General features: G+C 42.3%; 1 protein-coding gene across 2 annotated transcripts; it reads left to right on the top strand.

The window, feature by feature from the left end:
• On the top strand, positions 1-26663 carry LOC147228122 (myosin-9-like). 2 transcript variants are annotated; one of them, XM_086156350.1, is made up of 43 exons: positions 1-104; positions 4208-4398; positions 4835-4975; positions 5093-5249; positions 5378-5405; positions 5620-5713; positions 6029-6049; positions 7475-7567; positions 7650-7713; positions 7874-7972; positions 8093-8236; positions 8436-8531; positions 8641-8717; positions 9488-9682; positions 10025-10198; positions 10344-10517; positions 12854-12968; positions 13160-13350; positions 13642-13763; positions 13871-13940; positions 14030-14190; positions 14277-14385; positions 18877-19008; positions 19481-19687; positions 19770-19907; positions 19995-20118; positions 20260-20431; positions 20516-20728; positions 20934-21078; positions 21149-21355; positions 21444-21548; positions 21843-21995; positions 22134-22382; positions 22835-23047; positions 23162-23374; positions 23487-23648; positions 23793-23921; positions 24476-24564; positions 24697-24820; positions 24978-25186; positions 25316-25424; positions 25545-25717; positions 25879-26663. In XM_086156350.1, the coding sequence occupies exons 2-43, from the start codon at positions 4213-4215 to the stop codon at positions 25991-25993; spliced, it is 5892 nt and encodes a 1963-aa protein (XP_086012476.1). In that variant the 5' UTR covers positions 1-104; positions 4208-4212; the 3' UTR covers positions 25994-26663. The 2 variants fall into 2 exon arrangements, with proteins under 2 accessions (XP_086012476.1, XP_086012477.1); XM_086156351.1 differs by lacking the exon at positions 1-104 and having other exon boundaries at positions 2575-4398.
• The last annotated feature ends 59 nt before the right edge of the window (positions 26664-26722 follow it).

A 26722-nucleotide genomic window follows, 5' to 3' on the forward strand; every position in this document is an offset into this window, starting at 1 on the left:
GAAGCACAGAGAGCAGAAACAACCTCCCGCCGAGTCGTCTGCCTGACACCAACACAAACCTCCAGACACCGAGCTCACCTTTAGTGCCTGGAGCTGAAAACCAGGTGAGCTGTGTGTCGATGCAGCGAAAAAGGATTTTGAAACCGAATGAATAATTTCATTAGCCGGAGTTGTGTGCACCTGGTCAGATGACTTAATTAGCAATGGAACTTACCTCAATAATTTCGCGCGTCGGTGTCTTGTACCGTGAAAACTAAACTATGACTTTGTCAAACTCACTGTCCGATAGACGTTTGAGACAAAACTCGTCTTTTTCTCTCCCCTGTCGAGTCTACAGACAAAAACTCTCGCCGAACAGGCTTTTAAAGGTTCTCTGTGGATCCTATTTCTCGGGGTGGGGTGGATCATTTATCTGTAGGTTTGTATTGTGAATGACATAGCCGACAGGCATAGAGAGTTCCTTTTATTTTATAGAGTTTTGAATGTGAGGTGTACGGCAATATGGCTGGGTGGTTAGTCAGGTAGTTCCCATCGTTGCACACGCCCCGCGTCGGTAGATCTCGCCTGGGGATACAAAATTGATCTATGCATTGAAGAGGTTTGGCCAAGTGGATGACTTAGCTTAAGAAGTCATTTTGCAAGACAGACCTGACTCATCGTGACTCTAGACAGCTGAGCAAAATCTACCGTCCTCTTTTAGTTCAAACATGCATGTTCCTACATCTGATGTTCTTCTGTTGGCAATGTCTGCAGTCCCGAATCTGCTCCATCTTCAGTAACGTTTCAATAGTCTAAGGTGTCTCAATTGGGTTTTCGCAGGACAATAAATTAAGATTCTTTAACATGTCATTTCACATGTTGATCCTCTGATTTTATTGATAGCCATTACTTCATGTCCACTTGGACCTGGAGCTTTAAATCTAAAATGTGGATTTATGTCCAGTGTCTTTAGATCCACCCCTTAAACAATTTCATCAAGCACATAGAAAAAAAAAAAAAGATTTCTTATGGTGAAAACATCCATGCTGTTTCTACTCTGTACACCTCAGCGTGAAGCTGAAAGTTCAGTTGTGCAGGCAAGAATTGTGCAACTTTTAAGGACAGAGTTTGAACATTTTAAAATCTGTTGAACCAGCGTGCCTATTCCATCAGCTCCTGACCCCATCCGCTCCCACTCGGAAGGCAGAGGGCAGGGCAGTGGCTCTGCAGGGATATGCGCTACCTCTTGAGTAAGAGCCATGGAAGCCTGGTAAAGTAGGGATTGATTGGTAGCCAAGAACATGAGGCAGCAGGATACTTGAGTTACTGATGAACACAAGCTCCAGATCAAACATGTCCATGCAGACAAGTAATGCTTGCTTCTTCTTTATGATTCTACGGTTTGTTCTGGTTGAAGGAAGTAGTCGGGTCTGTCGATGACCACAGCATTGCAACACGTCAGAAGCTGTTGTTGCAATTTCTGGGGGGGAAGTTGGAAAACATTTGAGCTCAACCAGTGAAGCCTCACGTGATGATCAAACTTTTGTGCTTCAGGATGGCCTATTTATCCTATGGCCCCTGGGATATTCAGGAGTCTGAGCACATAATTAACTTAGGAGGGACACAGATTACACCTTGTGCACTCATCCCTTTATCCCTTGCTCTGTATATATACACACACACTTATGAATTCTTTCACCCTGTATCTCAGAGAAAGCAGCTGTTTTAAATGATAAAATATGCTTTTCATTTAAGTTTTAGAGTGTGTTCATGTGTGTGTATAGTACCTTTTTTTTATCTTTGAGGGTATTTATGGAAAATTGCTATTTCATGCTGACTGTGTTGCTAGTGTTTTTTTTTGTTTGTTTTATACATTTTGTCATCTTTTTCATTTCATGGCTCATATACGGATAATATAAAACCATCCAGAATTCTTTTTTCTAACTAATTACAAGCTGTTGAAGATTTTCTTGATTGTTTTAAAAGATTTATTAAAAGTGTCTCCTACGTTCTCAAGTTTTAAACTTGAAAATTTAGAACTAAAATTCACTCAGTCACCACAACTGTAATTCAGAAATGTTTCCTCAAGCACCCTGCCCAGTTAGATAAAGACATTGAATAACAGAGCCTGTTGGAACTGGATGGGACTTCAAGATTTCTTACTGGTCAATATTGCTCTCTAAATATCCTGCGCTCACTCAGAATTGGTATACTGCCCTGAGGTGCAAAGAAAATAACAATTTAACATCCCTCAATGTTTAAGCTTAAACTATCAAAAGTTTTTGGATAAAGCACACTGAGCAGATACATACAAGGCGTGGCTCTAGAACTACATTTCTGTGTGTGCCTAGACTTGCTTCCGACATTCCTGACTGTACAGTATCTCTGCACCAGCCTCCATCAGGGGTTTATCACAGAACATGGTTTCTAAATGGTCAAAGATATAGAGAGGCTTCAGATTGTCGCCTTGTCTGTCATACTACCAAGTATTGTCCTCACGGCAACCATTTCCAAAGACCTGGGAAAAGGAGATGGGGAATTTGGAATTTTCCTGAGCTGGCAAAGGGAGGGATCTGGGCAGACGTAGTCCTGACATTTTTTTTTTTTTTTTTTAAATCTCCTCGCTTGGGGTAAAAAATACACAATCATGGAAATAGAGTTAAGATGTCTAATTTCTGTAATTTTTAATTTGTTTGAAACAATTTGTATGTTTGTGATTAATCGGTTTTCTGGTCTGATAAGTCAAGAAAACAGCCCATGATATCTTTAATTTTGCCTAAATATACGGTAATTGAAATCTAAAAATTGATCAGCTTGCAATTGACGATATGTTTTATCAGATGCATTCTGCTGTCATTTGAACATTTTAAAGGCAGATGAATTTCTACATTATCATGCATTCTAAACATTTCATTTCTGATTTTAAAAAGTACATGTCTTTCAATGTAAGAAAAGGCAGGATTTTTTTTTTTTTTTTTTCTAATCCAGCTCTATTCTCATGTCACGTTTTGCTGATTTCATTCAGAATATCCTTTGTCTTTGCAGGACACTGAGATTGGAACATTATCATGGGGCAATGGGTTCCATGATCAGATCAAAACAACGAGATTACAAGCATTACACTTAAGTTAATGTACAACAATTTTGTGCAAAAAATACAATAATTGTCACTTTTAAAGGCAGTATTTTTCAGAGACTCCTGTCAAAGTAAAGTCAGCTAGTATTAACAAAATGTTGACTATTAAAAGCCACGTATTGGTCATTACAGGTAATCTCTTTTAACCATAGGGTCTTGGTTAGAGTTTACTTGGTCTTCTGATATCACTGTCTGTACTGTCTAAATGTTGAAAGAGCATAGGATATCTGATTCCTGATCATTTGTTGAAAAGCAACTTTGGATTCAGACAGTTTCTTATGTAAAAGTCTAACTTGTCATGCAGATCTAGATTTCTTATCAGCCAATATAGAGAAAAAAAACCCTGAAAATTATGGCATGTTAAGTTACTGAATCTATGCCACATGATTTAAAAGATTCTGATATGGTATTCAAATTAATCTATAACCTTGATGACATCAGCTGGAAGAATCTGACAAATGCTAATTCCCCTAACAAATGAGAAAGTATAGCATGAAGCCTTTTCTGTAAATTACTGTGTTCAACAACATGGATCATTGTCTGTGCCACAGATCCTGCACATTTTGGTAGGGAGCAATCCCAGCTGACATTGGGTAAGGAGGCATGGTATATTCTGGACTAGTCCCAGTCAGTCACAGGAGTCTCTTCTCAAACCATTTAATTCAGAATCAGTTAGTCTTCAGTTACCCTGCATTTGACATTCTGTATGGACAATATAATTCCTGCACCTCTAACTTTTAATCTGGTCTAATAACCGAAATCCTATTTATGTGATTTAAAAGCCTGTTTTGATATCTAGTACCAGCAGCTTTTTAAGGTGCGTGCATGCGAATTGTGAAGGAGAAGAGGGTGTTCGGTCAAAATGTTGCATTCAATTATTTACATAAGATTTACTTTTGTTTAGACTTCAGTCATCCATATGTTTTGTAATTCTACAAAGTTTGACCAGTCTGTGCTGTTAAGTGTGTTTTCTACTCAAGAATCTCAGTATACACAGGTTTGCATTGAAAAATGTTCTACTCTTGAAGTGATATTCATTCTTTAGAGCCTTAATTGATGCACAATTTGCACTTTATTTTTTTTTTTTAAAAGCTACCATGACGGACGCAGACAAGTTCCTATATGGGGACCGCAGTGGGATGAACAACCCCCTGGCTCAGGCTGACTGGGCCACCAAGAAGCTGGTGTGGGTCCCTTCAGAAAAGCTGGGCTTTGAGGCCGGCTCAATCAAGGAAGAGCAGGGCGAGGAGTATACAGTGGAGCTGACAGACTCTGGCAAAAAGGTTAATGTTTGGACTTCCCACCAGTCCTGAGTCAAATTTTCTAGCAAGCACTGTAGTTTTAGTCTCCTCTAAACCATTGATACAAACACATCAGTGCTATTAACTAATAACATCAAATGAATATTAACTTTTTTGAATTGGCAAGTGTAAAGATTACGTGTAAAATTATTCAGTTTTATCATCCCAATATTCAGGATAACAATGGATAGCTGTGACACTTATAGATACTTGCCCCCACAAGATAATCTGTATTACATGATCTCTAGAAAAAAGTGGGCATCCCCGTTCACATCAGGGTGATTGTAAGCTGTTAGAAAACATGATTGATTAGCTTTTTTTTTTCCCCCCTAAATTGTAGAAATATTCAAAACCTAGAATTCTACTGACACTACAGTCAGTAAGCTCTCCTGACAGTTCTTCTTTTCACAAACTACAGGTGAAAGTAAACAAGGATGATATTCAAAAGATGAATCCCCCCAAGTTTAACAAGGTGGAGGATATGGCAGAACTGACCTGTCTGAACGAAGCATCGGTGCTGCACAACCTCAAGGAGAGATACTACTCTGGACTCATCTATGTGAGTGACTGGGAGTGGAGACTATTGTATCTGCACTGTAAAGTGTACCTTTACACAGTTTCTTGTTGTAGATAAATGCCTCCGGTTTTTAACTCCTTGTCTTCATGTTAACTCCAGACATACTCAGGTCTTTTCTGTGTGGTGGTCAATCCGTACAAGCACTTGCCCATCTACACTGAGGAGATAGTGAATATGTACAAAGGCAAGAAGAGACATGAGATGCCCCCCCACATCTATGCCATCACAGACACAGCCTACAGAAGCATGATGCAGGGTACATTTAATATATTTAATTTATTTTTATAATTTTCCTTAATATCAAGAATGGCAAGGTCAACTTGCTAATTTTCCAATCCAATGAGAATGGGCTGTCTGATATTTTGTTCCCTAATTTTGTTTCAGATCGTGAGGATCAGTCCATCCTTTGCACGTAGGTTGCTCTTCTCTGTTTGTCTTATTCAAGGTAGAAAAAAATTGAGTGTGTTTTTCATTTCTACACAATTCTTGTAAAGCTTATTTTGCCTTTCAGTTGCCCCAAAGTTAAGAAAAATAATAAGAAAATAAATAAATCTGTATGCTATCAGAAATTCTGTCTTTCTAATAGCAGATGTCTTGTTTCATTCTTGTACTGCCTTTTTATATAGAGGAGAGTCAGGAGCAGGAAAAACAGAAAATACTAAGAAGGTCATTCAGTACCTCGCACATGTTGCCTCTTCATTCAAGTCAAAGAAAGATCAGGTCAGTGTCCTTGTTGGTAAATTGCTCTATCAATAGTATGCAGTCCTCCTGAAAATGTTGACTACATTCCTCGGTCAGGCCAGAACATGTCTGTAATGTCTTCCTGTGGAAGTCAAGCAAACAGTTTTCTTGTAAAAGATGCTTTGAAGATTTTTGTGTTTTGTTTTTTTTGTTTGTTTGAAAACAATCAATTCACGGTTTTGTAGATTTGAAAAAAAAAACTACCAGATGATTGCCTCGTCATGAAAGCATTTAGGTGTTGAAGTGTTTTGTTTTTTTTTAGTATAAGTAAACTTTTTCTCTACCTTTCTCCAGGGGAGTGTAGTACTGTCACATGTGAGTTAACCCGACTCAGTAAGCATGGCTGGCTCTATGTGCTTCTCAACTAACAGAAGTTATGCAATTGTCTTTGCCTGGGCTGAAAGGAAATTCTAATCAATGCTTGATCTCTGTTGCAGGATTCGAGAATGACTATATCTAGTAGTGAAAACTGTAATAGTTAACGCCTGAGCAGGTCTGCTTCATAGAATTTGCTTCTTCATCTGCAGTTCATCTGACATCAGCTAGTTCAACTTCTCCCTCTTAAATGCACCTCAGTGATTTTATGAAAAAAAGACTGGTTTCCAGGCTGTCTTCTTTGCTATGTAACTGGGGATTTGTGGTCATTGCAGGTAACCAAAATAGATGTGTGTGTGTGTGTGAGTGACAAGCAGCATCAGTAGCTTACGATGAATGTAGAAAAAAAAACAAACTTTTCAAATCTTTAAGTTTGGCCTTTGTTCTTTCTATGAACTACTGTGAAGATGTTTAAATTTGACATATCACGAAAAACATTCCCCCATCTCTCACTTTCATGGTAAAGCTTGGTCAGTGCTCATCTCTCAGCAGAGCGTTGAGTCATTCAGACATGCACTAACATGTCAACTGATATTTTGTCATAATTTTAGTTGCTTGTTCTCCATTTCTCTGCAGTTTTTTTTTTTTTTGGAAAGTGAGGCAATTTTTGGCAATTTAAAATATATCTGGCAATCTTTTTGAGACCCCTGAATATAAGTGGCTATAATTGTGATTGACAACAAGAAACAATTGATATATCTGCCCCTCATCTTAAAACCCAACAGTAAACTTCTCTTAAGACCACCTAAAGACCTATTATTTTGAATTGGTTGAAAAACTCAATGTAAACAAATTTTTGGATGGTGTTACCCAGATTCTGCCATCAGGCTAACAAAGGTACATTGAAAATGTAAAGCTTTGTTTCCAACAGTACACTCTGCTGTTAGCTTTGAACATGACTTAAACTACCTCTGTCCTATGCTGATGAAGGAAACTGGCTCAACGAACCACTTAGACATAATATTTTATGTCAGCTAAAAATGCAGAGATACTAACACGTATCTTTACCTGATGAAGTGTTCCACCCAAACTAGCAGCTATTTTAGCATCTGTTACAGTTTTGATTTTGCCATCGTTCTTTATGCTGCTAACACATCACTTGTTTTCCCGTGGGCAATGTTGGCTGACCTGCTTGCTGCTTGTGCTCATGTTTGTGCTTGCATGGATGGGGAACAGTCTTTACAGCGTGCTTGCGTGGGCTTGTTGTGCTATGCAAATATGTGCTGGAATGTGCAAGACTCACAGAGGTCATGCTTCTATGATCACTGATAAATTTGCAGCTATAAGGGAATATACATGATTGTGTGCTCAGTCATGTTCAGTGTTTGTTGCAGTCTGCCTAGCTCTTATCTCATCCTCTGTCAGGGTGAACTGGAGAAACAGCTACTGCAAGCAAACCCAATCCTGGAGGCTTTTGGCAATGCCAAGACAGTCAAAAATGACAACTCTTCAAGATTCGTAAGGCCTACCGAAATGTAATTCAACCGTTAAATAACATTATGTATGTGGGTTTTTTTATTTATAAGAATTGTTTTTGCAGGGGAAATTTATCAGAATCAACTTTGACGTCAATGGATACATTGTTGGAGCCAACATTGAAACCTGCATCCTTTCTCCTTCCCAAACAAGTTGCTTCTAATGATGTTTGCTCAATCTACAAAAGCTGCTGTTGCTGAAATTTCTAAGTTCTCCCATGAAATTCCTATAATCTTTCTAGCAGTTAAAAGTTGTGCTGGATTATGGCCTTGACTAACATGTTGCCAGATCTCTTGGAGAAGTCCCGGGCTATTAGACAAGCTCCAGAGGAGAGAAGCTTCCATATTTTCTACTACATGCTGTCTGGAGCAGGAGACAAACTACGCTGTGAGAAATGAATATTTATTTCACACAACTCAAGAATTAGGACACATTTTTCAAAAGCTTTCAATTATTTATTTTAAGAGGTTTTGCAAATAACTTTGTCTGCTCCTCTTCACAATCCAGCTGAGTTGTGTCTGGAAGATTACAGTAAATATCGCTTCCTGTCCAATGGAAATGTTACAATTCCTGGCCAGCAGGACAAGGATCTGTTCAATGAGACCATGGATGCTTTTCAGATAATGAGCATCCCTGAAGAGGAGAGAATTGGTAAACTTTTTTTTTTTTTTTTTTGCTGAAAGGGGAAAAAAAACTGAATTGACATTTCAATTTGCTAAATGCAGATAATATTCAGTTAAACTGCTCCTCAGCTTTTAATGCTTTTTTTTATTTATTTTTTTTGTTCTTGTATATGTCCATACCATATGTATTAATCCTCTCCCGTGACAGAGCTCTCATCTGTTTCCAGGTTTGTTAAAGGTAGTGTCTGCTGTGCTGCAGCTGGGGAACATGACTTTCAAGAAGGAGCGACACTCCGATCAGGCCTCCATGCCTGATAACACAGGTAAACTCCTTCATTGATTTAACCCCCCCCCCCAGTACATGCTGTCTTAACTTAGGCCTCTCTAAACATCTGTATTTTACAAAGCTGACGCTCATATTTTTCCACCTAGCTGCCCAGAAAGTGTGTCACCTGCTCGGAATCAACGTAACTGACTTCACACGAGCTATCCTGTCACCTAGAATCAAGGTCTGCCAAAGAATGTGTATGCATTGTCAGATGATATGATCTTAATTATATTTTTGTTTCTTAGAACGCAAAAAATGGCAAACTCATTACATTTAATGGTTCAAATTGTAAGTGAGGTCAGTGATGCACTCAACAGGAGTTAACGCAAAATGTAGTTGTCAATATTAAAAATTAAGATGTATTATAAAACTGTTCAATGAAGATTTGGCTTCTATTAAGTCTTCTCAATAGGGTAATACAAAAAGATATCCTAGACCTGATGTAATCAGGGCTCCTCTGGGTTCAACCTCAGAAGTATGTATCCAGTAATGTCTGGTTTAACCGTCAGAATAATGCTGAAAACTTTATCAGATCTAATCGAACTAGCTCACGGGATAAGGCCTTTAACTGCCTTTTTTCCCCATTAGTGTAAGTATAATAGTGATTTATTATATGCATTGTCTGCATCATTTAAAATAAAATGATTGGAAACTGGTTTACTCACTTAAACCTGAAAATGGCTACTGTGAAAATTCTGTAAGAATTCTAATTCTAATCTTGGTGACTTTTTTAACCAAGTATGCAAGTTGAGATTTTTTTTCATTTTAAAACGTTCAGGTTCCTACAGTAGAGGAGCCTTGCAGCTATCTGGTACAGAAACAATATTTTGCATATGAGACTTGTATTATGATGGGCATTGTATTATGGTGGGCATTGGATAGCTTACTAGAGTTTGCAATTAACTTCCAGTCAGTGAGCCAAATGCATGAAATATGGATTGTTCTTACCAGGTTGGCAGGGACTATGTCCAGAAAGCCCAGACCCAGGAGCAGGCAGAGTTTGCTGTCGAAGCCCTGGCCAAAGCGTCATACGAGAGGATGTTCCGTTGGCTGGTCATGAGAATCAATAAGGCCCTGGACAAGACCAAGAGACAGGGAGCCTCTTTCATTGGGATCCTTGACATTGCTGGCTTTGAGATTTTTGAGGTGAGCCATTAATTCCTGCTAGGGATGATATAATTTGTCTCCACATAATGTTTGGTAATGTTTAATAAACTGGATTTACTTATGTAAGCAGAAACCATTTGAGCCCATATGTGCCACCTCATTTCGAACATTCCAATTCTTCTTAATTTCAAGAAGCAGAGTGGCAGAGTGAATCGTCAGTCTTTTTTCTCCACATTCCAGACTCCGTGTGACAGAAATTAATAACCCATTTGTCTAAATATGCTGTTAGTGACAATTACTGGCACATCTCTAACACTGCAGTTGCACATATTAAAGATGTTCTGTACACTCATTGCCATCTACCTCATTTTCACCATGTAGCTGAACTCCTTTGAGCAACTGTGTATCAACTACACTAACGAGAAGCTGCAGCAGCTCTTCAACCACACAATGTTCATCCTGGAGCAGGAGGAGTACCAAAGGGAGGGGATCGAGTGGAGTTTCATCGACTTCGGCCTCGACCTGCAGCCCTGCATCGAACTAATTGAAAAACCTGTAGGATGTCATTTGTTGCTTCTTAAAATTTGTATAAGAACAGCTGACCGCTCAACAGAAGTGTGAAGTAGAGACTTCAGTTTGCATCTCCAGTAGAGTAAAAATGTCACTCTTGCACTTACTGTTTTCATTCCCCTCATAACAGGCTGGTCCTCCAGGCATCTTGGCACTCCTAGATGAGGAATGCTGGTTCCCAAAAGCCACGGACAAGAGCTTTGTTGAGAAGGTGGTTCAAGAGCAGGGATCTAACAGCAAGTTCCAGAAACCTAAGAAACTCAAGGATGATGTTGATTTCTGCATCATTCACTATGCTGGAAAGGTAAATACCTAATTTAATTTCTTTTAGTTTCTTGAAGTTTCTATATAAACCTGGGAGGGGGAAAAAATACCCAGAGCCTGTCTGACTTATCTCAAAACATCCAGCATATGCTGTGCCTCTGGGCTTATTACCCATCCTCATCCCTTCCAAAGAGAAACTCAACATCATCTGTTATATCCAGCTTTGCCTGCTTATTTTCTTTTTAATGCCACTGTCTGTAAAGCCTACATAATGGCTGGTCTCGCCACCAATTTCTACGATATTTCCTCACATTCTGGCTGATACTCTTCACACACTTCTTTTTCCTGTGACTCTATCCATTTCAACCTGCTTGTACTCATTTCATCAGGTCTCTTCCTCACTCTGTTCTGGACTGTTGACCCTAGGTCCTTAAAAATCTCCACCCTTCCTGTTACATCTCTGTTCCACTTGGTCCCTCTCATTCACACCTGCATTGTCTTGCTGTGGTCAACATTCATTCCTCTCCTTTCCAAACGTGTGTGTGTGGGGGGGGAGGGGGGTTCCCTTGTCACAGCAGTGTAACACTTATAATGTCAAATAAAAAGAATATATAATAGACATCCACGAATAGACAGTTGACAACAAAATCAGGGATAACAATGGGTGACATCAAGGAACAGTGAGGGTGGAAAATACACAACCAGAACTAAACAACAATATAAATAGCAATGAATAAAATAAACAAAAATAGGCAGGATGTGTGCGAGCTGGGACAAACAAGGATAAGAGTGTATTGGATTCCCTTAAAACACATTGTACTTGAAAAAATAGTTTGAAATGTTTCATAGTATTTGTTGAGTGGTCATTTTGAACAGCTTGTTTATTTAAAGGGATCTCCAGTTACCAAGATCTTATCGTTCTATTTGATCTATATTCCTATCAGGTACATAAAACGATAATAAAATCACAGATATATCGTCAGGACCAACTGCCTTTCCACTTCATTCTCTTCACTTCCGTCCTCTCACCTTTTGTAATCTCTACTTTTTGGTCCACAATGGTCACCTCTTCTGCTCTTTTCTGAAGAGTTGATGAACAAGGAGAATTGGGGGGAGTACTATTCCCATTACACTTCCAGTACCTATCAATAAATTTGTCTGACCTTAATCACCCTAACCTGCATATTCTTCCCATCTCTATCACTCAGCTTCGCCAACCTACATAAATCAGTCTCTCCCTTGTTAAACAGGTACACCCTTTGTTTGACCTTTTTCAACATTTACCTTCGCCTGATGCTGTATCTCCGTTTACTCTTTAAACCCCTCTCTGTCACATTTCTACTTGGCTAACCTCTTTTCTGTATAAACTCCTGCACTTCCTCATTTGAAAACAATTGGAGTTCCTTTTCTAACAGATGACACAAAGTGCTCTACTACCTATCTCCCTGATCAGATATGCTGTATGTGAAAGGTCCACCTGATCACCCAGAGCCCATTTCAGCTTTTCATTAAAATCCCACAACTTTTCCTTGTTTCGGCTTCCGTCAGTGTCTGCTCTGCCTTTTTGGCCCCGTCTTACTTGCCACCAGATTTATCCTACACAGCGCTATCTGATACTGTCCTGCTTCACTCTCTCCTGCCACTACTTTGCAGTCACTGATCTCTAGATTACATTTTCTACCAGATGTAGCCTCTCTTCCTATCCTGAATACCAAACCTATGCATCAGTTCTTTGTCACATCTGTTGCTTCCAGCCTTGCTACCTTTCCAGCTGGTCTCCTGAATACACATTTTAACAGCTTTCTCGTACGCATCATGTTCACCTACTCTGTCCAATGCTGTTGAATTTCCTCTTTCTGCCCATGGCCATACCTCCCCTTTTTAACCCACAGTAGCCTGATTTCCTACAGAACACTGTCAGTTATCTGCTCCACTAGCAGTTGATGTTGTTGTTGATTAAGTTTGATTTGCTAGTCTAAGGTTTTATGTACATTGGATGCCCTTCCTGGTGCAACTCTCTGTATGATCTGGGCCAACTCAAGAACTGGCTTGTTCCCCCTTGCTGGAGATTATTGCTCTTTATTACAACTTCTTCTGCAATATCTGTCAAACCTTGACAGATTGTCTCAGGGAAGCATGGATTAAATTTTCTTTTAATATGCTTTTATTTGGATAGGCATAATCTGAAATTAGGCCAGTAGTTTTATATTTAATGGAAAAAAAAAATCTATGATCTAGAAAAGTCACAGTTCTTTGTCATGTGTTTTTTGAATTGGAGGGAAGTGTGCACTTCACACTTGCAGAGTTGATCATAAATTGATGCAGCTCCAATCCTTGATTATAGGCTAGGTATAACACCTTAACCTCCCTCTGCAGGTTGATTACAAAGCAGATGCCTGGCTGATGAAGAACATGGATCCTTTGAATGAATGTGTGGCCACTTTGCTCAACCAGTCTACGGACAAGTTCACTGCGGACTTGTGGAGAGACAGTGAGTATAATAAAATGCCTTATTTGTTTGTCATTTTAGTAAATGGGTGTAAATCTTGAGCTGAATTTATGGAAAATGAAAACCTTATTGAACCAGAACACGTGCAGACAACATTTGTATTATAGAACCAAGATTTTATCGTAGGAAATTTAATGAACGAAAAATGCACGATTTATCGTTTTTGTCCTCAGTGGATCGTATTGTTGGCCTGGATAAGGTGGCAGGAATGTCCGACTCGATGCACGGTGCATTCAAGACCCGTAAAGGCATGTTTCGTACTGTTGGTCAGCTGTACAAGGAGCAGCTGAGTAACCTGATGGCAACTCTCCGAAACACCAACCCCAACTTTGTCCGCTGTATTATCCCTAACCATGAGAAAAAGGTAGAAACTTGAAATAACTCAGACACCTCAGTAACAGAATCTGAAGGGTTGGCAAAGTAGGCTGTGTAGTGCAGGTCCAAATTTATTAAGACAAAGGGTATCTGAGCCTCTACTGTGGAGGATCTTTATCCTTTTGGTCGCAAAGACCAAACAAGTCATTAATCCACAAGAAAGTTATTTTCAAACTTGTTCAGTTCACTCATCCAAACCTAACCTGTAACAAGGCAATATATGTTAAAGGAAAAGAAACAAAACATGCTCAAAAGTTCAATATTATTTGTTTCTACTTAGGCTGGTAAACTGGAGCCCCACCTGGTGCTAGACCAGTTGAGGTGTAATGGAGTCCTAGAAGGGATACGCATCTGCAGACAAGGCTTCCCCAACCGCATTGTCTTTCAGGAGTTCAGACAGCGGTAAACACGATATGAGAATAAAGAATTGTAATGAGTGAAATAACCTGGAAAAGGGAACCAACTACTTGATAAATTTTAATGATGCACCTCTAATTCTACTTCTTTAGGTATGAAATCCTCACACCAAATGCCATCCCAAAGGGCTTTATGGATGGCAAGCAAGCCTGTGTGCTAATGGTAAGAACAAAATTTAATTTCTGCTCAGGATAAATCTTAACGATTCAACCACCAGAGCTTACAGAGTTCTTTTCCCATCTTCCTTACAGATAAAAGCATTGGAGTTGGACCCCAACCTGTACCGCATCGGTCAGAGTAAAGTGTTCTTCAGAGCAGGAGTCCTGGCTCACTTGGAGGAAGAGCGCGACATGAAAATCACTGATGTGATTATTAGTTTCCAGGCTTGGTGCAGAGGATATGTAGCCCGCAAGTATGAACATTTTGATTGATCATGTAGTATTGTTTTAGTCATCAGTGTAAATTAATTAATTAATTGCATTTTTCTTCCAATTTTAGAGCCTTTGCCAAGCGACAGCAGCAGCTGACAGCCATGAAAGTTATCCAGAGGAACTGTGCAGCTTACCTAAAACTCAAGAACTGGCAGTGGTGGAGACTATTCACAAAGGTAATTACTCTGTGAAGGCTGTCACTAACACTTGCCTGATTAAGGTTCACTCACACCATTTACTGGTGTTTGCTTTACAATGCTGGTTGACACAATTGTATGCACTAGACTAGTTTTGATAATGTGGATTGTTTTTCTTTTGTCTGTTTTAAGGGAGACGTGTAGTTATTACAGAGGAATAAAGTAGAGCCATACAATGAAATTATGGAAAAGGGTAATGGAAACTAAACAGAGGACATAGGTGAGCATTAGGGAGCAGCAATACAGATAAGGTCAGAAGGAGCTGCAAAAAAAAAAAAAATCCACAAATAGAGAGCAGATAGACAGCAGACATCAGGGATGACAATGGGCAACATCAAGCAACAGTGAAGGTGAAGAATGCACACCTCAACAAAACAACAATGAATATCCATCTATCTTCCCCTTATCTGGAGCAGTGAGGCCCAGACCTCCCTGTCACATGGTCCAGCTCCTCTGGGGGGACCCCGAGGCGTTCCTAGACCAGCCTGGAGACTTAGTCTCTCCAGCATGTCCTGGGTCTCCCCATGGTCTCCTCCCAGATGGACATGCCCGGAATACCTCCCCAGGGAGGCGTCCGGGAGGCATCCCCATCAGATGCTCTCCTCTGGCTCCTCTTCTGTGGAGGAGCAGCGGCTCTACTCCAAGCTCCTCCTGGATGACCGAACTTCACACCCGATCTCTAAGGGAGAGTCTGGCCATCCGGAGGAAACCCATTTTGACCGCTTGTGTCTGCAATCTCATTCTTTTGGTCACTACTCACAGCTTGTGACCATAGGTGAGGGTGGGAACGCAGATCGACCGGTAAATTGAGAGCTCCGCCTTTTAGGCCCAACTCCCTCTTGACCACAAAAGACTGGTACAGAGTCCGCATCACTGCAGATGCTGCACTGATCTCCCGCTCCATCCTTCCCTCACTCGTGGACAAGACCCCGAGATACTTAAACTCCTCCACTTGGGGCAGAACCTCTTCCCGGACCCGGAGTGGGGATTCCACCCATTTCTGATTGAGCACCATGGTCTCTGATTTGGAGGTGCTGATCCTCATCCCGGCTGCTTCACACTCTGCTGTGAACCGTTCCAGTGAGAGCTGGAGGTCATGGTCTGAAGCCAACAGAACCACATAAGCAAAAACTCAATCCCGGGGCCACCAAAAAAAATCTCCAATGCCTCGGCTGCGTCTAGAAATTCTGTCCATAAGTTATGAACAGAATCGGTGACAAAGGGTAGCCCTGGCAGAGTCCAACTCTGACAGGAAACGTCTCCCACTGTACAGTGTTGACGAAGCACTGCTTCTCCCTCCTGACCTGCCAGATGGTGGACCAGAATCTCCTCGACGCTCACCGGAAGTCGTTCTCCAGGGTTGCCCCGAACTCCTCCCATGCCTTTGTTTTTGCCACAGCAACCACTGAAGCCACATGCCACTTGGCCTGCCGGTACCTGTCAGCTGCCTCCGGAGCCCCACAGGCTGGAAAGGCCCAATAGGATTCCTTTAGTTTGACAGCATTCATCATTGCTGGAGGCCACTCACGGGTTCGAGGGTTGCCGTCCCGACGGGTGCCGACTGCCTTACAGCTGCAGCTCCAGTCTGCCACCTCAACAATGGGAGCACGGAACAAGGCCCATTTGGACTCCATGTCCCCCGCCTCCCTCGGGACGTAGTTGTAGTTCTGCCAAAGTTGGGAGTTGAAACTCTGCTAGACATTCCCAGCAGACCCTCCCATTACATTTTGGGTCTGCCAGGTCTGACGGGCATCCTCCCACAGCATCGGAGACTGCAGGTCCTCAAGCCAGCGGGTGCAGGGGGCATCTCTGGGTCTTCATCTGGCTAGCTGGGGATTAAAGGCCAAGATGATGCTTGTGGGATGTTCGGCGGGCAAGCGGATGATGTGGCCATACCATCAAACTCGCCGCATTGCTGCGAGGCGAGATGCTGGGGGCTGCTGGGTTTGATCTCTTAGGGTCTTGTTAGTGACATGCTGGGTCCGGCTGATTCCTTCTAATGTCCTGAGGGCCCTGGAGTCAAATCCATCAAGCCTGGCTGCCAGTGTGTTATTCAGCGTCAAGGTTTCGGAGCCATAGAGTAGGACAGAGATGACTGAGGCATTTTAGACCCAGAGCTTTGTCATCCAGGATATGTGCCAGTGGCACCACAATGGTCTCCACAGGGACTGCATGACTGACGCAGCAAAGGGCACGGTGCCAGTCAATCTCAACTTTGAAGTCTCCGCTATTTGACATGATCCAGCCGAGGTACTTGAAGGTAGCGACAAAGTGGACAGGGGTGTCGTCGAAGACGAGTGGTGGTGGATCAGGTCCCTCTCCTACGTGCATAAACTCGGTTTTTGGCCAGCTTATCTTCAGGCCGAGTTTCCTGGACTCCTCGTCAAAAACATGGAGGGCTTCACGAAGCTGGTCAGCGGTCTCACTGAACAGCGTGGTGTCATCCGCGTACTCGAGATCCCTGAGGGTGTAGCTGCCTATGGGGACCCCAGGGATCCACTCAGACTTTTGTCATCAGATGGTCAATGACACAATTAAAAAGTTCTGGTGCAGCAACACAGCCCTGCCTCACCCCGCTGTTGATGGGGAACCACTCAGAGTCCCGGCCAATCACGGGCACACAGCTTTTGGCCCCTGGGTAGAGCTGCCTAAAGAGTGTGGTTATTTTGGCCGGGGCTCCAAGGGATGTCAGGATATTCCAGAGAGCCGTGGTCCTCCGTGTCGAAGGCTGCTTTTAGGTCGATGAAGGCGATGTAGAGGTGCCAGTCCTTCCTGAACTCCCGGGCCTTTTCAATTATGAGCCGGAGGGCAGAGATGTGATCTGTGGTGGACCAATTGGTCATGAAGCCGGCTTGCTGTCGGCGGCGTCTGCTTCGGGTTGCAGGTAGAGCACGGGTTAGTAGGATGCGGGTGAATAGTTTTCCGGGGATGGAGAGGAGGGTGATTCCTCTGTGGTTGCTGCAGGTCAGCTGATCGCCCTTATGCTTCCAGAAGGGAAGTATAATGCCCCACCTCCAGTCATCACGCAGCAACTCAGTGACCCATACATGGTTGATCATTTGTGTGAGCCAAAGGATGATGATGTTACCTCTGGCCTTCAGCATCTCAGCTGTGATGGAACATAGGCCAGGGGCTTTGCCATTTTTGAGCTTTGACAAGGCAGCCTTCACTTTGGCTGGGGTGACCGGGGAGATGAGACAGTCCGGGTTGTTGTGGAGGTGGGGGCTTCTGGTAGGGGAGGATGGTTTAGGAGCTCACCAAAGTGCTCCTTCCAGCGACTGAGGCAGTCAGCTTCAGTGGACAGGATGTCTCCGGCCGTATCCTTAACCAGGAAGCAGCGCTGTTTGGTGCATAGCCACAAACCATCAGAACCTGTCCCTCCACCTGAAGGCGGAGGGAAGCTACCCTCTCATCCACTGGGTTGAACCCCGACGTGCAGGCCCTGAGACTGGGGGGGGGGGGGCAATCAATATCACCTGCCAGGCACTTCTCACCAGGGACAACTCCAGAATAAAGAGAGGCTTGGTTCCGGACCCATGCTGTGTCAAGGTTAGTCCGACTATATCTAGTCGGAATCTCGCAGCCCCATGCACCAGCTGGGGCTCCTTCCCCTGACAGAGAGGAGACATTCCATTTTCCAAGAGCCAGCTTCTGCAGCCGCGGATCAAACTGCCGAGGCTGGGACATGCAAACCCCTCCACCACGGTAATGTGGCAGCTCACGGAGGGGTATTTCTTTGTAGATCCAGAAAAAAAAGAGAGGCAAGAGTGCCAAGAGAGGAACTGCGGAGAAGTAAGTTCATGGTGCCGGACATGAATGACAGCTGTAAGATCGTGGTGAGGTGTGGTTCAGGTGTTCTAAAGGAGTTCAAAGTGGAGGTAGGACTGTGTCTGATCAGCTCTGAAGCCCTTGTTTGCAATGGTGATGGAAGCTGGAAGAGGATCAAAGGAAAGGTGTAGAAGACCGATGTTTTGGACCTGTACATAAAGAGGACGGAGTGAATTTCTGGGTAGAAGGATGCTGAGCCTGGAACTGTCAGCCAGGAGGCCTGGGGAAAGACTGAAGAAGAGACTTGTGGATAGAGTGAAAGAGCACATGAAGTTTGTTGGCGAGTGACGAGGATGTAGAGAATAGGGTTAGATGGGGGCAGATTTACTGTGGCTATCCCTGAAGGGACACAAAACGTCATCTTTTAGGAATGGAAGTTCTTGAGGATACCATCCAAAACTACTAATCCTATTATATGCTACTGGCCCCTGAACACTGAATCGGTTTCAACAAGGCTTGCGCATTTATGGAATGGATACATTTGTGATATCAGATACACAGATAAGCCACTCCTACAATGTGATGTTTTGTGTTTTTTTTTTTTTTTTTTGTTTTTTTTTTTTTTTTTTTTAAAGTTTCATTCAGCCTAAGCAATCGAAATTCTCTGACATCTAAAAATTACAAAGTCTCTTTTTCTCTTAGGTGAAGCCTCTCCTGCAAGTGACCCGGCAGGAGGAGGAGATGGTTGCAAAGGAGGAAGAGTTGTTGAAGGCCAAGGAAAAGGTGCTGCAAGCTGAAGACCAGGTCAAGCAATATGAAACCAAGCAGCAGCAGGTACAAGTCTTGTCTGATTTTATACATTAACTATTCTACTCTTCTCCGGTTATGTTTTGACCTTCTCTTGTGTGATTGAAGAACCCTCCCTTTGAATGAAATACAAAAAAGTTTTCACTTGTCTATTTGGTCTTAAAGGCCAGTTTTACACTAATTCACATTGGTTTTGTTTGTATCTTGTGGATGAAACTGTGATGGAAAAATATTTTTGCATAATCAGCTCTCTTCAACAGTGTAAATAGTTGCAATTTTTAGAGATTTTATGTGAATTCAGTACACTTGCATTATCACCAATGACAAATCTGAAGTCTAAAATCTGTACCTACTTAAGCTCCCCAGTGCATTCCTGAGGGCCCCCCAGATAAATAGAATGGATAAGGGGAATCTTAAAGAAGGCTGAGAATTTTATTTTGCGGCAAGAGGTCTTGGTTTTAAGCACTAATCCTCAATCTCATTGACTGCTCTTCATCAGCTAAATGCAGAGAAGTTGGCCCTTCAGGAGCAGCTCCAGGCTGAGACAGAGCTGTGTGCAGAGGCTGAGGAGATGAGAGCTCACCTAGCCACCAGGAAGCAGGAGCTGGAGGAGATTCTTCATGACCTGGAGTCTCGTCTTGAGGAAGAGGAAGAAAGGGTCACTCAAATGAATAATGAGAGGAAAAAGATGCAGCAGAACATCACGGTCAGTGATGTCGTGATTCTACATGAAATGGAAAACCTACTGAATTAAGGTGACTTTAAATATCCCTCTATTTGTTCTGCAGGACCTGGAACAGCAGCTGGATGAGGAAGAGGCAGCCAGACAAAAGCTGCAGATGGAGAAAGTCACTATGGATGCCAAAATGAAGAAGATTGAGGAGGATGTGATGGTTCTTGATGACCAGAACAACAAACTCAACAAGGTCCCATTCACTTAGAATCCGCACATGCACCACCATGCAGCACTGTTGAGTGAAACTCTTGGTTTTCTTTCTTGGATCAATTTTCAGGAAAAGAAACAGCTGGAAGAGAGGCTCTCAGAATTTACCACCAATCTGGCTGAGGAGGAAGAGAAGTCCAAAAGTTTGCAGAAACTCAAGAACAAACACGAAGCCATGATCACAGATTTGGAGGGCAAGTTTAAGATTGTAATGCATTTTTTTAAACCGGTAAACTCTAGAAAAGACAACTTTTGCAGAAAATATTGCAAACTCTGTGGTATAACTGTCGCTTCGCCGATCAATATAACTTGCAACATCTGATTTTCACCTTTAGATCGTTTAAGAAAGGAGGAGAAATTGCGTCAAGAATTGGAGAAGAACCGTCGTAAACTTGAGGGTGACTCAACAGAACTTAGTGACCAGATTGCAGACTTGCAGGCCCAAATCGCTGAACTTCGAGCACAGCTTGCCAAGAAAGAGGAAGAACTGCTTTCTGCACTTGCCAGGTCCGTTCCAGACCTAGCCCTTTCACTTCTAATGGTGGCTACCTCAGAACGGATGTCATCTCTTATCTATCTGTCTTTTCACAGAATAGAGGAGGAAGCTGCAGCCAAGAACATGGCTCAGAAGAAGATCAGGGAGCTGGAGGCTCAGATATCAGAGCTACAGGAGGATCTGGAGCTGGAGAGGCAGGCACGCACCAAAGCTGATAAACAACGTAGGGACTTGGCAGAGGAGCTGGAGGCCCTCAAGACCGAGTTGGAGGACACATTGGACTCAACTGCAGCACAGCAAGAGCTGAGGTGGGCGCTTGTTAAGGATTTGTGACGTTTGAGGTGCAGGTTTTTGTTGCATTATACAGTAGATCAACTGGTAGAATCCATGAAGAAGTCAAATCGCAAGAAAAATTTGGGTATTATTTCTTGTTCAAACAAAGTTAACAGAATGGTTGCACCATGCAAAGTAGTGATCAAACATGGTGACACAGGAGGAAAAACCTCTTTTCAGGTCCAAACGCGAGACTGAGGTTGCTCAACTTAAGAGGACACTGGAAGACGAAGCCAAAGTTCATGAGCAACAAATGGCTGAAACGAGACAGAAACATAACAATGCATTCGAGGAGCTCAATGAACAGCTGGAACAAGCCAAAAGGGTAAGGTTTAAATCCAAGATAGGTCAAGTAAAAGTGAAGACCGCCTATTTCAATAGTCTCTCTTCTGTAGAACAAAGTGTCTGTCGAGAAAGCTAAGCAGGCCCTGGAGAGCGAGTGGAATGAGCTGCAGATTGAGATGAAGACCCTGACACAAGGCAAATCAGATTCTGAACACCGTCGGAAGAAGGCAGAGTCCCAAGTTCAAGAGCTACAGGTCAAATTTGGAGAATCAGAACGGCAGAGGCAGGAACTGGCTGACAAAATGACCAAACTGCAGGTATGATGCAAACCTATTAAAAAGTCAGAGCGGTTAATGTATCTGAAGAGTGTCTTTGTTTTTAATAGTGTTCTTTTTGTGAGTTTAGTCAGAGGTTGACAACCTTAACGGCGTTCTGAGTGAAGCAGAGGGCAAGAACATCAAATTCAACAAGGACCTTTCTTCAACAGAGTCTCAACTACAAGATGCGCAGGTGGATATGTCAATGCATGTTTTTAGTTTCTATCTCAGATCTGTAATAACCTGGCCGCATTTGGTGGTAATGACTTGATGCCTTTTTTACCTGCAACTGATACAGGGCATGTGAGTTCAGTGCAATGCAACCTCTGCATGACATGTTTTCTGTATTTTAGACTTAAAAAGAAGTTGTCTAACATCTGTGACATGGCATGTAGAGGTGCAGCTTGAGTGGCAATCAAGTAAAGCAGCCTATTATTCAAAGGTTAAGAATATTTAAGGCTTTTTTTTTTCTTTATTATGATCCTAGGAGCTGCTCCAAGAGGAGACTCGCCAGAAGCTCTCACTCTCCACGCGGCTCAGGCAGATGGAAGATGAGCAGAATAACTTGCGGGAGATGTTGGAGGAAGAGGAAGAGGGCAAAAAAACTGTGGAGAAGCAGGTCTCAGCACTGCAGTGCCAGGTCAGTCTACTGAGTGCAATGTGCTAAACAGTTGCCAGAGATGTATCGCTGTTTGCACCTTTTAATCTTGTCCTTCCCAGCCATTACACTATAGAACTCATTAATTTGCTTCTTCATAGTTTGTATTTTTTTTTTCAGCTGACAGAGATGAAGAAAAAGTATGAACAAGAGACTGCAAGCCTGGAAATGGCTGAGGAGACCCGAAAACGGATTCAGCGTGACATGGACAACCTGCAGCAGCAGTTAGAGGAGAAGTCTATAGCTTATGACAAACTGGACAAAACGAAAACCCGTTTACAGCAGGAGTTGGATGATCTGATGGTGGACCAGGACCATCTCAGGCAAATTGTCTCCAACCTGGAGAGGAAGCAGAAGAAGTTCGATCAGGTATCACAGCTTGTGATGAAGCTAGAATGTAACTTCTAAATGTCATCACACCTAAAATGTCACAATGCATGAAATTTGGTATGGCGACTAAAGAAATTCCTTAACACAAATCTCATGTGACTTTCCCGTCCTTTTTAATGAGGCGCTAAATTCTTCCTTTTTTTTTTTTAGATTTATGGAAGTAATTTTTTTTACCTTTTAACCAGGTACTTTGCTTGCATTAAGGGAAATTGTTTTTAAGATTATTCCTTTTTTTTTTCATAAATGATTTTGCATAGTGAAATGTTTTGCCAAATGAAAGCTATGGGTAAGTTTTATTTGACATTCTCTATACCTGTTTTTGAGCCTCTAATTCTGCTGCAGTCTTGGCTACTTTATTTTCCCTAGTTAAATTTTTGGTTGATAGAATTTATAGAATGTGATTTAATGTAAACTTATCATTTCCTTTGTAGATGCTGGCGGAGGAGAAAAATATATCCGCTCAAAACGCACAGGAGCGTGACAAAGCTGAGGCTGAGGCCAGAGAAAAGGAAACCAGGGCACTCACTCTTGCCCGCGATTTGGAGACCATGACAGACCTGAAGGACGAACTGGATCGGACAAATAAGGTTCTCAAAGCAGAAATGGAAGACTTGGTATCCTCCAAGGACGATGTTGGCAAGAATGTAAGAGCACAGCATTGTTCGTTGCACGGAAAGATTTTAGAGGCTGTTTACTGAATATGTGATGCTCTGTTCTAACTTCTAATGACGATAGGCTTGGTTATGTTTTTTCCAAAGGTCCACGAGCTTGAACGCTCAAAGCGTGCCATAGAACAACAGCTGGAGGAGATGCGAGTGCAGTTAGAGGAGCTGGAGGATGAACTGCAGGCCACAGAAGATGCGAAACTGCGTCTGGAGGTCAACATGCAGGCCATGAAGGCACAGTTTGACCGAGACTTGCAAGCCAGGGATGAGCAGGGAGAGGAGAGAAGGAAACAGCTGGTGAAACAGGTAAAGGAGATTACCTCCTCGCACAAAGTAGAATGAATATCTTGTGCAAAAGAAGTTAATTTGTGAAACAGTTGACAAAGTAACCACATCATTCATTGTTTCTCTCCTTGAGGTTTGTGGAATGGAGGTTGAACTTGAAGATGAGCGCAGGCAGCGTTCTCAGGCCCTCTCATCAAAGAAGAAACTGGAGATGGACCTAGGAGAGCTTGAACTCCAGATTGATGCTGCCAACAGAGGCCGGGATGAGGCACTCAAACAGCTGAAAAAACTGCAGGTGAAACATGAGCATGCCCCTTCACACAAGATTTTAGCCTCCTCTTTAGAGTGATGCATGTTGTTCGAATTGTAACGGTGGGCAAACTGCAGTCTAGTTGCCACGACTAACCACTGCATTGCTGATTTCATATTCCCCATCAAGGCTCAAATGAAAGAGCACTCAAGAGAGCTGGAAGAGCTGCGTTTGTCCAAAGATGAAGTGGTCAATGTTGCAAGGGAGACTGAGAAGAAGCTGAAGGCCATGGAGGCTGACACACTTCACCTGCAAGAGGTTTGAACATAAAGGAGGAGGCTTACTATATATGAAGGGGGACAACTTCCCCTTGAATTGCAAAAAACAGCAGTGTATTTTGCATGGTTAGGTACTGTATAACAGAGGGCCTCTAATCTAGCCGAAGAGTAAAATGTTTTTTTTTTTTTTTTTTTTACTTTAATATTAAGGATGTCCTTGCATGCAGTTTTAAAGGAAGATGCATATCGCACAACAGACTGTACAAATGAAAAAACATTCTTTCAAAAAAGGATGACAGTCGGAGAGCTCTCAAGGCCGTGACAATTTAAAAAAACTTTCAAAATAGGAACACTGTAGTTTGAGACATTCCAGGTTTAGGTGTGCACTGTATCTCCCAAGTCGAAGAATCATGAATACTGCAAAACGAGCAATGTTGCCATTCCCCTCCATTTTGGGAGTGCTTTGTTTTTTCACGAGTTATTTATATAACAGACATTTAGTGTTATGTTGACTTTGCTTTAAATGCAGTTTTGTACAGACACAAAAATTTCTTCCGTGTAGACTTATTGTGTGCGTGCTTCTACCTGTTCTAGGATCTGGCCACTGCAGAGAGAGTCAAGAGACAGACACAGAGTGAGAGAGATGAGCTCCAAGATGAAATCAATAACTCCAACACTAAGAAGTATGAACTGAACTGCTGTCTGTCAGCAATGTGATATTAATGTCTGTATCTTCATATGTGTAAATAAAACCTAAAATTACTTCTTTTGAAGCAATGTATTTTACTTGTGGCTTCTATACTTTTTTTGCACAGCTCTCAGATGTTGGAAGAGAAAAGGAGGCTTGAGGCCCGCATTGCCGAGCTGGCTGAGGAGTTGGAGGAAGAGCAGCTTAATAATGAGATGGTCAATGACCGCATGAAAAGATCCATCCTGCAAGTAAGGACACACAGAACCTTGGCTGTGTTAACCATTTGTCTATTAGAGCAGATGAATGGTTTCTATTGTCAGGAACTAGGATGCCGTTAACTGCGAATGCAGAAAGTCAGACCCAAGGTAACTTGGGGCGTTTGCTCAATGTATCTTGTGCCACCAGGCAGAACAATTGACCACCGAGTTGGGCTCAGAACGCAACACCTCCCAGCGGCTGGAAGGGGCTCGTTCCCAACTGGATCGCCAGAACAAGGAGCTAAAGCTGAAGCTACAGGAGCTGGAAGGAACAGTCAAGTCAAAGTATAAATCTACAATTGCTACCTTAGAGGCCAAGATCACTCAGCTGGAGGAGCAGCTGGACATTGAGTCAAAGTTAGTGCCAATAAAGCTGTGGCCACACTAATATTTACTGCAATCTTCTGTTTTAAATAGGGGTTTCTATTGCTTAGAGGTAATCTTAGGGAAAATGTTTTAGAAATGAGCTTCTTCAATGTATTTCAGGGAACGCCAGCAGGCCTCCAGACTGGCCCGGAGGACTGAGAAGAAGCTAAAAGAGGTGATGTTACAGGTGGAGGATGAACGACGCAACACTGAGCAATACAAAGACCAGGTACACCATGAATCATTATCCCCTGACCAAAATCCGAGGGTGGAAAAATTGTATTGAGGGGTTTGACCCTTGCTGTTATGTACTACTGCTCTTCAGCACTAAGTGAACTCTCTATCCCAGGCTGATAAGACAAACAGCCGCATGCGTCAGCTGAAGCGCCAACTCGAGGAGTCAGAGGAAGAGCTAACCCGAGCAAACGCATACCGCAGGAAGCTACAAAGGGAGTTGGATGATGCCACAGAGTCAGCAGATGCCATGAATCGTGAAGTCAGCAGTCTGAAGAGCAAGCTCAGGTATTCCTGTTACATTTCAATTTAAATGTATTCACTCACATGCAACTTTCGAAAGCTACAATCTATTAGACTACGGTTTGCTTTCATGCATCGGTCTTTGAACTTTATCATGTAACTGGTTGGGGGGGAAAGCTGACTTTATTGTTTTTTTTTTCCTGAAGACGTGGCGATATGCAGTTTAATGTACGACGCACCATGAACCGCTCGGGTGTGGACAGCGACGAGGATGTGGACGTGCCAGGAGAGACTCAGGAGCCTGCAGCTGAGTTAGCCTAGAAAACTAATAGCAATACAAATTCTAGCTTTATTCAGAACTCAGTCTTTAACTCTTAAACAATCTTCCTATAGCCTTGTTATTACTTTCCATATTACACATTGGGCCAAAGAATTGTATTGGATTTATCTACAGACTTCTCAGGTCTTTCTACTCAATGGGTACTTAATATTGGTGCTTCTGCTGCATACCTTTTTGTAACTTGAGAGTTTATTTGTGGTGGGGTTTTCTTTAAGGCAAATAATAGTTTTATACAAAGACTTCTTTTTTTCCTCTCCCTGGGGTTTGTGATACAGTTCCAAACTTGGTCACAGTATTGTAAATTACTGTACTGGAGGTATTCATCACCTTACTCAAAATTGCACAGAGGGAATACTGGTGAAGCAATTCAAATATTAACATCCGTTAACATTGCTTGATTGATGCATTGTCTCTTAGATTTTACACTATAGTTCAATGGTTGTGGGTCACCCTGCACTGTAATGTTTTTGCTTTGCACAGCAGATGGGGTGTCTATCAGCAAGTTACCCGGTGACTGCTGATACCGGCTTCATAAAGTATGACACTTAAACATTGTGCTATCAAAGAACATGTAATTGATGCCAAACCTTAAGGCTTTTTCCCTATTTTAACAAATGCCTTAATGAAATTACAATAAAACAAATAAAACCTTGCCGAATCCTGTTTTGTGCATGACCTTTTTATCAGTTGTATTGGTTTTGTTGAAGTTC

Source organism: Fistularia commersonii, chromosome 12 (assembly GCF_037954325.1).
Source record: "Fistularia commersonii isolate RoL2024-O1a breed Wild chromosome 12, RoL_Fcom_v1.0, whole genome shotgun sequence".
In the NCBI taxonomy this organism is placed as follows: domain Eukaryota; kingdom Metazoa; phylum Chordata; class Actinopteri; order Syngnathiformes; family Fistulariidae; genus Fistularia; species Fistularia commersonii.